Source organism: Trachurus japonicus, chromosome 7 (genome assembly GCF_045865225.1).
Source record: "Trachurus japonicus isolate A0001 chromosome 7, Traja_1.0".
Taxonomy (NCBI): Eukaryota; Metazoa; Chordata; class Actinopteri; order Carangiformes; family Carangidae; genus Trachurus; species Trachurus japonicus.
Window position 1 is genome coordinate 2,273,781 of NC_140913.1, and position 12,301 is coordinate 2,286,081.

Consider the following 12,301-nt stretch of genomic DNA (forward strand, 5'->3'; position numbering starts at 1 on the left):
TATACTGTACACTGTATACAACATCTATTCATACAACATCTACATATCACACTGATGTTTCTCCAATTGTTTCCCTGTTAAAAGTGTTTTCTTGGGAGTTTTCCCTCAGTGGATGTGAGGGTCTAAGGACAGAGGATGTTGTTATGATGCTCTGTTAAGCCCTTTTGTAAAAAATGACCTATATAAATAAAGTAGCACCAGTGGATGTTCTCCATCTTGATTCATCAGGCTTTTGAGCATGGCTTATAGCAGGCATATGCTTTCCCAACTGTCACTCAAAGTGGCCATGCCCTCAAATGTGCATTTTTTAGTTTTTAAATGGTAAATGGTAAATGGTCTGTATTTATATAGCGCTTTACTATACCTGTAACGATACCCAAAGCGCTTTACAGTACATCACATTCACCCATTCAAACAAACATTCACACACAGTCTGCTCTGAGCAGTCCTCGCTGCAGCCAGCCCCGGTTCGAATCCCCCGGTGGCTCTCTGCATGTGGTTCCCCCTATCTGTCTCCTGTCCTATCCATAGACTGTAAAAAGAATGGACGTAGCGTCCGTGACGTCACCCATTGGTTTTGGGGGGTCGTTTTTGTGACTCAAATATGGCGGCCTGAACAGCGCCATGTTGGATTGGCCGGCCGAGTTCCCGCCCACTGGCCTCGAAGCAGCTGTCCACGGAGCTGCTCGGACCTGTCACTCAACGTTTCCGCGCCCTGATTGGCCAGAATTTTAACCTAATAACAGTAAAACTATAGAGTTAAAAAAAATTCACCCCCCTCAGAGTGTGTGCGGGGGTAGAAACTATCGATTGAGACGAAAAAACGTTGACACCAGGCTTTAACATGTTTACTGAGGATGTAAAGTCGGCGATTTTAACATGGGGGTCTATGGGGAATGCTCCCTTCTGACACCAGCCCCCAGAGGAATCCGAGGGGATTGCAGTTTTTTGAACGCGGAAGTGAGCTTCACTTCTCAGACCGACAACTGCCCCCTTGGTCCTATCAGTTAAAGGCATAAAAGCCCCCAAATACTTAAAGGGATATTTCAACATTTTGGCAAATTCACCTACTGACCATGTCGTCAACTAATTGTCAGACCTGGTGGTGTTTCATTCACCCACGCCCATGGGTGGATCCTGTGTATCTACTTAATGAACACCTGTAAGCATTTGTCTTGATTGACCTGACGAAGAGCGCACTGCTCGAAACGTTGTCCTTTTTATAGTCCTCTAATAAATGTTTGTACTTTGGGGAGCTCATACAGTGTTGCGAGTCCTTTCCTGTTTTTGATTATCGTTTCCTTGGACTCAGCACCTGGCTGCATTTCTGGATGTGCGCGAGCCTTCTTTTGTTCAAATTCACCTATTGCCATAATCTAGTTTTAGGAGTAGGTTCTACCTTTAATTATCAGTGCAAGCTGTTTTTAGATTGGTGGGGCAGAGACGCCAGCGGCACGGTATTTCCACATTTCCCTCATCAAACTAAATACACAATCTAACACTTCCGTGGACAAGTTGTGACCTGCACATTCACCGCGCTATGAAATAATAATGTAAGTGCATGGTATTTCCACGTTTCCCACAAACTTCTCATCAAACTAAATAGACAATCCAACAACTCTCATGGACAAGTTGTGACCTGCACATTCACCACACTATGAGATAATAATGTATAATTATGTAACATTAAGACACATGAAGCAAATACTCAGAACTTGCGCTTTTGAAGTCACTGCTGAGCAGCCGTGTCTGGGATGTAGTTCCGGCTAGTGATGTTACGCTCGACACGTTTTTGATTGATTGGCAGGGCAGAGACGTGAGCTCTGTACGGGCGCAGTATTTCTGGCTTCCCCTCATCAAACTAATCAAATACACAATCCAACAACTCCAAAACGCTCTGGTGGACAAGTTGTGACCTGCACATTCACCACGCTATGAGATAATAATGGAACATTATGAGACAGAGTTGTTTTTGAGGTAAATACGTAGCCGGAACTACATTCCAGACACGGTTGCTTGACAGAGTGATTTCAAAAGTGCAAGTTGTTCTGAGTATTTGCTTCATGTGTCATAATGTTACATATCATATATTTCATAGCATGGTGAATGTGCAGGTCACAACTTGTCCACCAGAGCGTTCTGGAGTTGTTGGATTGTGTATTTAGTTTGATGAGGGAAATGTAGAAATACCATGCACCTCCGTAGCGTTAACTGAGCAGCTTGCGTCTCTGCCACACCGTTCTAAAAATAGCTTGCACCGACAATTAAAGGTAAGGAACCTACTGCTATGACTATAGGGATTATGGCCATGGGTGAATTTGCCAAAATGTTGACATACCCCTTTAAGTATTTTGGGGCTTTTATGCCTTTAACTGATAGGACAGGAGACGGGGAATCACATGCAGAGAGCCACCGGGGGATTCGAACCGGGGCCGGCTGCAGCGAGGACTGTAGCCTCTGCATATGGGGTGCCTGCTCTACCCAGTGACGCCCCTGATATGCAGAGTTTTAAACCTTACAAAGATTAAAACGAGTGAGTTGTACAGAAATTGTCTCATGTAAAGTTAATTATCCTTACATGGGAGTCTATGGGGACTGACCTGCTTTTAGAGCCTCGAGTGGTCATTGGAAGAAGTGCAGTTTTTGATGCTTCCATGCTGGCTTCAGCCTCAGAGGTTGCCACTTGGCCAGGACAGACCATAATATCTCCATAGGAGAGACAAAAAGGCTGTGATAATATAATGGAATACTGTTTGTCTGCAGTAGTCGGCCGGTCCACGCCTGAAACACCAACAGCCCAGCAGGAGTTCCCGCCGACCCTCCTGTTCACTGCCATGTCTGATACTGTGAACAATAAATCTACCTGGTCACCATGACAACATCTAAGGAGGTACTGGACTTCTTTTGTATTTGTTTCTGACATCTCACCCTTTTTTCCCCCCTTCTCCTTTTTCTTAACCTTTAGTTACCCACTGTCTTCTCTTCCCTCTCTTTATCCATCCATTCTTATTTTCACCTTTACTCATTCACAAAACCCTCAACATGTCTGAAGCAGAAAAACAGTCTGCAATGTTTGTGTGTAGTTGTGCATACAAGCTCCATTAAAGCGGAAGTAAGCGATCCGGTGGTTTTGTCTAACTTCCTGTCAGCTAGTTGTCAGTTAGCAGTCCCCGACCTCGTCCCTACACATCCCTTGGCTGCACACACAGAGAGGACCGCCCCTTTATGCCATTCTCTCTCCTCATTGGATAAAGGTTGTAGGATACAAGGAAAGTTTTCTCCTCGGCTTACAGCAGAGCAGAGTGACTGACGGACCCGTGTTTCAGACCAAACACTCCATATAAGTGATTTCCGTCGGAAGATATAACTATTTAAGATTTATATTAACACAAATATTCCACTTACTTCTGCTTTAATGAACAATATGGTAGCCGATAACACAAAGTGAAGCTGAATCAGTGTGTGAACCTCAACTACTGATGTAGTAAGTCAAAGCAGTGTGACTGCTCAGCGCTCAGAGTAAAGGAGAGGATCTCAGAGGATGAAGAGGAGCTGCTGAGGATGAGGCTTAAAGGGTCACAGAGTTGAGATGATCTTCATCAGCCCACCGCATCGGGGGGGGGATCTGGGTCTCATGCTGCCTGTGTGGACCAGGCTGTGGACCTGGACCAGCTCCACGTGGTCCAGTTTATCCAGGACGGTGCCAAGGTGTGTGTGTCCACCTGCTGAAGCTGCAGGAGAAGATGCTGAGCCTGAACAGAACATCAGGTGAAGTCCAGTCCACCTCCTAAAGGGGAGCGTCCAGTCAGAGCCAAGACCTGAATCCATAGAGATGCTGTGGACTAGCTGAGCTCAGAGAGAGAGAGAGAGAGAGAGAGAGAGAGAGAGAGAGAGAGAGAGAGAGAGAGAGAGAGAGAGGGCGGGGACTTGTGACGTCAGACCGAGCAGCCGCTTCTCCTTTTAAAGCCGCCGGTGTGTCGGACGGACAGACAGACGGACCGCGGCAGGACTTTATAAACCTCGGAGCGCCTGTAACGGGACATTTGACTGCAGCGTGGAGACGCGTTCGAGTCTGTTCCGACATTTTTTCTCTCTCCTCCGTTTCCTCCTCGGATGGAGCTGCAGCAATTCCTCCACAGACTGCACCGCCCGGCCGCCGCACGCCTCCGGGACTGAAGCCGCTCTCCGCTCGGTGCCCCCCCCCTCCCTGACACAGTGATCATCGCGGGGTTGTCGTCCTCTCCGTCCTCCCTGTCTTCCAGCAGGCCGCCGTCTCCTCCGTGACTCTCTGTTCCCATGCGATTCTTCAGACTCACATTCAAGTGTTTCGTGGATTGTTTTTGAAGGTCGCCGTCCCACTGTCGGTTTAACTCCCTTTATTTTTTTTATTTTGACCTTTTTTTCTATCTTATCATTTCCTGTTATTTTGAATCAGAGCGAGAAATGTCCCCAGATTATTATTAGATAATTCAATTTGTGTCCTTCATTCAAATCTGAAGCCATTGATCCGGATCAATAAATAAAAGAACAGATTCTTGATCGGCCGCTGCTGAAGAAGAGGAAGAATCATATATATTCTTGAGTATCACTGAGCAGGAGGACAGAGACAGAGACAGAGACAGAGACAGTCAAGGAGACCGGATAACGGTGGGAGCAGCAGAGATCTAGAGGCGGTCTGACCGGGACAGAGCTGGACCTACTGCGGACTGACTCATCTGATCCTGACCGCTGGACTCAAGGTGAGGACGGACCTGACTGTAGAAGAGAAGTGAGTCTGTAAAGAGGGAAAAAGAGACAGATTAAAGGGAAAGCTGAGGGTCAGGCGACGAGGATCTGGACTGACTGCTTTCTGACTGGCTGTTGGGACTGAGAGCAGGTGGACTGAAGCTGAGGTGAGCCCAGGTCCTGGACTGAGAGAAGCTCTTAGCTGCAAATTAAAGGGAGAGTGAGGTGAAACAGTGCGGACTGTTTCTGCTCCTTGACTGACTGTTTTTACACTCAGAAACTTTTTAAATTTTTTTTTAGGACTAATTGAAGTAGAGGACTCATTCTGACCTGCAGAACTGAAACCAGCAGACTGCTCCTTTACTGACTGCTTTGTTGCTGGGTTTGAACTGGGGACTGGTTTCTGGGCTTAGGACCCAAACAGGACAAAGACTTAGAGGATTTAAAGGGAATCCAAGAAGAGACACAGACTGACATTTAGGACCCTCTAGTGACTGGTTCCTGACTGGTTCCTGGACTGATGGAGAAGCAGACCCTCCCAGCCTCCTCCTGCTCTCTGGTCCTTCTGGAGGAGACCAAGAAGAACCCCCTCATCCTGTCCAATGGCGGCGGCAGCGGCTACCCTCCGGCGGCGGCCAATGGCAACCTGGTCCCGCTGTCAACAGCGGGGGCGGGGTCTGGCGGTGGAGGTGTGGTGGTGGGCGGAGCTTGTTCCGGCCCAGAGAAGAAGGTTGTCCCGGGGGCGGGGCCGGGGTACCAGGAGCGGGAGACATGGACGCGGCAGATGGACTTCATCATGTCCTGCGTCGGCTTCGCGGTGGGACTCGGCAACGTGTGGAGGTTCCCCTACCTGTGCTACAAAAATGGAGGAGGTGAGGCACGACACACCTGCGCGCGCGCACACACACACACACACACACACATTCCTTTCCTAGCTGAAGCCCCGCCTCCCTGGCCGATCAGCCATCCCGTCCCGTGGCTCCTGTTCCAGTGTAGCTGACATAATCTCTCACCTGCTCATCAACTAAAACTCAGCCAGTTACCTTCTACTTTTGGACATTTCCCATAAGCCCCAGTAGGCGGGGCTTTAACCATAAAGGGGCGTGGCTGCAGTGAGATAATATGATATAATATGTGTATGTGTCTGGACAGCATGATGCTGAAATGATGGTTTTATGTTGTTGATCAGTGACAGCAGCAGGTTCAGGTTCTTGGCTTTCATCACTGAGTGTGTGCGTGTGTGTGTGTGTGTGCGTGTGATGGCAGCCTCTGAATGAACAGTCGACTCTGTGTGCGTCTTATCAGTGTTGCGGAGCTGACTCTGTGACAGACTCACTTTATAAGGAGAGCTTGTTTCAGTGCACACACACACACTTCCGTCTCATAACTTTTAGTTTTTCATTTTACCAACTCACGTCTATATTGCTGTGCTTCCAATCTACTGCTGCACAATTAATCTAAATAGAATAGAAATAGCAATGTGGCTGAGTGCTGGATCCAAACTGCTGGAGCTGCAGTTTTTTTTCTTAATTTTTTATCAAGGGAAAATGTGTCACAACATTGTTATGCACTGTGCTGCTATAGAGATGTCCAAACAGATCATATCCCCCAGATGTCAAAGAACATTTATATTTTATTTGGCACAACTCCAAACAAGAATAACACCATCATTTAAAAATGTGTTTAATTGAAAATCAAATACAAAAACAAAAGATTCAATGTCTGCCAAATAATCTCAATATGATTCCTTACAGTGCAGCCCTAGTCTTTATCAGCTCCATTCATCCACCTCCACTTCCCACTTGTCTCTTTGTGTTGACCAGCTACATTCTTCTGATCCTACCTGTCCTCTGTCAGTGTTTACTCTTCATCCGTCTTTACTATGTCGTCCTTTATCCTTTGCTTTTACTAGCAGACCTCCTCCTGTATCCACCCTGTTTAACACAACAGTACCCCGAGTCTCAACTGAAGCCTCATTTCACTTAGGCTACGTTTACACGGAAACGTTCTGAACAAAAAACGCAAAAGTGGTGTTGCGTTCACAATTATTATTTTGCGTTTAGCATTTTTGGGGTGGAAATCTGCGTGCATACGGTGTCGCCGTCTAAACGAAAAGGCACATCCGATGAAATATTTTTGCCGTTTTCAGCGTTGTCGTGTAAACAGGGCCTTAATCCCCGATCTTATGATATTTGAAGCAATATTTTTTAGTCTGTATCAACTTCTGTATTAATTCCATCTTCATGCTACCTCCTGCCTTTACATTTTCAACTCCAACTTCCACAGTATAGGCTAAACTTTCTAATTTTGTTTCTGTCTCACATTTATTGTAATATCTCACCCCAAGTATTCTTAGAAATGCAACAAACAGCAGAGAAAACGAGTGATGTTTGTACCGTGTCACTGCAGTTTATCATTAAACCCGTCTTCAGTCTGGAGGTGTTTGATTGACTCAGAGTCATCACTCATTCACTCACTGCAAACAAAAACAAGGGAGGGCAGAAAATCCTCAGCAGAAAACAGAATGCCTGGGAAGATCGGTTCATAATCATTAATGATCTCTGCTGCACAACTTCACCTTGTCACTTGTTCTACATCAGAGACTAAACACTCAATGAGAAGTACACTTTAAAAAATAAGATGTGTATGGTGTGTTGGAGAGAAAGTGGACATTTTCTAACATAGCATAGCATAATGTAGAATAACATAACATAGGATGGCATAGTGTAGAATAGGATAATGTAGAATAACATAGCATAGCATAATATAGCATAGCATGACATGACATAACACAACATCATAACGTAACATAATAATGTAGAATAACATAACATACTGTAATATAACAGCAAAGCATAGCATGACATGACAGCATAATATAACATAATGTAGAATAGAATAACATAACATAATATAACATAACATAGCATGACATGACATAACAGCATAACATAACATAACATAATAATGTAGAATAACATAACATACTGTAATATAACAGCAAAGCATAGCATGACATGACAGCATAATATAACATAATGTAGAATAGAATAACATAACATAGCATGACATGACATAACAGCATAACATAACATGACATAATAATGTAGAATAACATAACATACTGTAATATAACAGCAAAGCATAGCATGACATGACATGACAGCATAACATAACATAATATATCATAGCAAAGCATAGCATAGCATAGGATAATATAGCATAGAATGACATAACATAACATAACATAACATAATAATGTAGAATAACATAACATAATATATCATAGCAAAGCATAGCATAGCATAGGATAATATAGCATAGAATGATATGCCATATAACATAACATAATAATGTAGAATAACATAATAGCATAGCATAGGATAATATAGTATAGCATGACATGAGATGACATAAAAGGCATAATATAACATGACATAATAATGTAGAATAACATAACATAACATAACAATGTAGAATAACATAATAGTATGGTGGTGGTATGAGAGAAAAGTATGTATTATTTAGTCTACACCGTAAAACTCTGAATCAATAAGGAATCAGACTTTTTTCAGGCAGAAGTAACTGCATATTTTCTTCTGTCTGTGTCTGTGAGTGAAATAAGTGAGTGGGAGAAAAGGAAACATTTGTAGATGACCGGTGAATTGTCTTTATTCTCTCACACTCAGAGGAAACTGACGGTTAACGTTGTAAAAAGTAGAAATGTTTTGTGGAGAGGCAGTGAGGTGGAGGGAAGAAGAGGAGGAGGAGGAGGAGGAAGAGGAGGAAGAGGAGGAAGAGGAGGAGGAGGAGGAGGAGGAGGAGGAGTCCCTGCAGGAGGTTTCATCACTTATCCGACTCTTTTCAAACCAAACTTCACCGGCTGAGACAAACTGCTGAGAGAGACAAAGAGAGGGAAAGAGAGAGAGAGAGACGTTTCTTCTTCTCACCTGAAAAGGTCTGGTTCACACAGTCAGCCAGTTTGAGCTGGTTGGAGGGTGGGGGGGGGGGTGGGGGTGGGGGTGGGGTGGAGGGTCTGGACGGTCACACAGGGAGGAGGACTCGTGTTAAATCACAGAGAATCCAGCGAAAAGGTTGAGTTCTCACAGACACTGAGGTCCTGTGTAAAGGTTTCCTCCTTCACTGACTCTGCTGCTTCACACCTGATTTATCAAACAGGGACCGAGGCCAGACTCTGGGAGTAAAGGAGCATTCTGCCGTGTCCTCTCTGACACTCGCTCGCGCCATCACTTTGACTCAGATGTCCGTGTTCCCCTCAGCTGTGGCGCCGTCAGGATTATATTTCACACACACACAACACACAACAACTACAGCAGCTGAACAGTCTACCAAACACTTTTATACTCCGCTGGTTGGTTAGGTCATTTTTATTTCGATGTCATGCCAGTCTGGACCATCTCACATGGGATTACAAGACCCCATCACAATATAGACCATGTATCATCTTCCAGTTCTAGCAAAAATAGATCCATATGATAAATTAGGATACAAAGTTTTGGTTCCCCAGTCAGCGCAGAGTCTCTGAACTGTAAATTTTACAGTACTGGCTGACCATTAGTTAGCATTAGCATTAGCACGATGCCATTTTCGCCACAGAGCTATCACGATCTGCCGCTCCGCCTCACATGACATCAACGTACTATTGTTGTTGGCATAGAGATCATTTCATTGCCAACATAACCAGATGTTAAAGGTACATTGTGTAGGAATTCCTCCCATAGAGCGTTACAGTTGTATATCAAGCAACTCAATCGTATTTTTCATGCTGCATTCACGTGGAATTGGGCAGATGGCAGACGGATGACAGCCGCTGCACGAAACGGCATAAACAAGCCTCTATGTAAACAAGTGGTCCGTCAGCACAAGGCAGAACAATACACGTGACAATATGTTGTCATGGCGATGTGGTATTGTTTACCTGACCCATGTTTTACCGGCTTTCTCTGGACTTCTGTGACTAAAATGACATCTGGTTTGTTAGCGACGGCCGTCTGCCCGACTGCAGGTGAATGCAGCATCAGTGTAACGCTCCATTCCTCCTCACTGCGTTACCGCGGTGACTTTTCACAGACGCCACCTGGACCTGAGCCGACAGCTCCGGTGTCTCCGCTGAGTTTCCGTGGTTTCCTACCGTCACGCTGCCACTGAACGTAAAAACATGGAGACACCACATGGCAGCCAGCACCGAGCTTACCCGCTCCATGGAGATATGAATGATATGAACGGCTCATTCAGAGCTGAAAGGAACACTTCACTTTGTTGATGGGGGGGATTACTGATTCATGAAAAACAGACTTTTGAACCAAATAATCGATTTTCCTGAATAGATAACAGAAGAAGTTACACAATGTCCCTTTAATGTTTTTATATTTTGGACCCGTCTAAATTTATAAAACAATATACTATAAAAATAAATGTAAAATTATAAAAAATCTGTAAAATTAAATACTTTTATTCTGCACCCCTCTAGATGTTCTGTGGATGTATTATTTTTGAAAAATGAATTGTTTTGATGAAAAAGTTGTACAGTAGCTATAACCTTTAACGATCTAGCTACCCTCTTCAGACAGTAATAACAATACGCAACATTGATACCAAACCTGCTGCTACAACATCAAATCAAAACGCCCTGAAGCATGAAGCATGAAGCATGAAGTGTGGCCTCCCCAGATCAGACCTGTTTATGTGGTTCTACAACTAGATGGAGTTCTGGGGAATTTCGACACCAAGTCAACACCTTCATTACATTTTTGTGTTTGTGTTTTTCAATTGTTCCGCTCAGCCGTAACAACACTGTTTCCAAGAAGGAGTCACCCCGGGCCCCCACCGTCACTTTCTTGCACATCACTGAGCCTTAGGCGGCCATTACCCTGTTGCCGGTTCACTGCTTGTCCAGTCCCTTAGACCGCTTTTGGTGGATACTAACCACTCCACAGACACCTGCAGGCTGCAGACATGGGGATGCTCAGACCCAGACGTCCGGCCGTCACAATGTGGCTCAGATCATCTCCCTTTCCCATCACATCAACTTCAAGGACTAAAGTGTTCCCTCACTGATATAACATATCCCACCCACTGACAGGTTCCATTGTCAGGAGATAATCATTTACAAAGTCTAAAGATGTGTCTTTGGGTTATCATTGGATTCTCTTCCAGAACCAGAACGAGTTCCAGTGAACCTGGGGGGAACCATCTGTCATGAAAGATCACAGTAAAAATCAAAACAGTCATAGCTCTGTGTTGCTCCAGTGTTTCTATGAGGACAGAGCAGCAGCAGGAAGAGGAGGAGGAGGAGGAGGAGCAGGAGGTCTGGAGGGTGGTACACTGTGGGCATGTGTAGTATAAACATCTCAGCAGGAACACAACAGACTCACTAACTGATGTCTGTCAGCTCAGTGTCAGCTTCTAGGATCTAGGTGATCCTGGAGGAGAGGTCATGGGTGCTGAGCGACTATGACTTTTAATTTAAATTTTAAAACCACTCTACTCACCAGTTTTAAAGCAGAAGTAAGCGGAATGTTTGTGTTAATATAAGTCTTAAATAGTTCTATCTTCCGACAGCAATCACTTCTATAGAGTGTTTGGTCTGCAACACGGGTCTGTCAGTCACTCTGCTCTGCTGTAAGCCGAGGAGAAAACTTTCCTTGTATCCTACAACCTTTATCCAATGAGGAGAGAGAACAGCATAAAGGGGCGGTCCTCTCTGTGTGTGCAGCCAAGGGATGCGCGTGAATGTGGTGACGTAGGGACGAGGGCGGGGACTGCTAACTCCATCTGCTGACAGGAAGTTAGCCAAAACCACCGGATCGCTTACTTCTGCTTTAATTTAAAAATAGAGACCTTTGGAAATTATCACTCGACCTTCAATTGTGAAACCATCATGATAATGAATTACATTTGTTTTTGACTTTGTTGTTTGTTGGCAAGTCTGTATTTAAATGCTGTAGTTTGTTGTTCAGAACATTGTGTGCGCCCAGTGAAGTGCAGAGTAGACAATCTGCTCCCTGTTTACACGAAGAGTCATGTACCGTAAATGTGCATTCAAGGTCGTCATCATGGACAGAGATCATTTTAGTTTTAAAACAATGTTCTAATATAAAAACCTACTAATGTGGTTGTAGTCTCCAATGGTGACGGTTGTCTTTGAAGATGTTATGATATTTCCCAGGTGTCCTTGAGGGGTCACTGTCAGTTCTCATGTGTTGTGGAGAAGCTTCCTGGTGCTTCCCAGGTCACATGTCCAGTGTGTATAAAGCTACAGATGGAGATGGACGGAGGAGGTGGTCAGTCGGTTGGGACCCTCGACCTGAGCTGCAGGTTGCAGACAGCTGTTCCAACGTCCACGTGTGGGGCTGGTTAATCATTTCCTTTTATAGAGAGATTCATGGAGCGTAGTCATATATCATACCTACACACACGCGTGCATGCACACACACAATTTTTATACTTCTGCTACATCAACATTTCTTCTGTCCTTCTGTCTGTCCTTCTATCTGTCCCTCTATCCTTCCTTCTTCCCTTTTTCTGTCCTTCCTTAATGTTCTTCCATCCTTTC

General features: G+C 44.7%; 1 protein-coding gene across 2 annotated transcripts in view; it reads left to right on the forward strand.

Moving 5' to 3' along the window:
* The first annotated feature begins 3,984 nt into the window (after nucleotides 1-3,984).
* slc6a8 (solute carrier family 6 member 8) overlaps nucleotides 3,985-12,301 on the forward strand; it is a 43,885-nt gene continuing 35,568 nt past the window's right edge. For both annotated transcript variants that reach the window (XR_015036127.1, XM_085780799.1), the window contains exon 1: nucleotides 3,985-5,597. Coding sequence is in view for 1 of the 2 variants with exons in the window: in XM_085780799.1 (XP_085636925.1) it covers nucleotides 5,246-5,597 (352 nt within the window). In the remaining variant the exon portion in view is untranslated. The remainder of the gene's footprint in view (nucleotides 5,598-12,301) is intronic.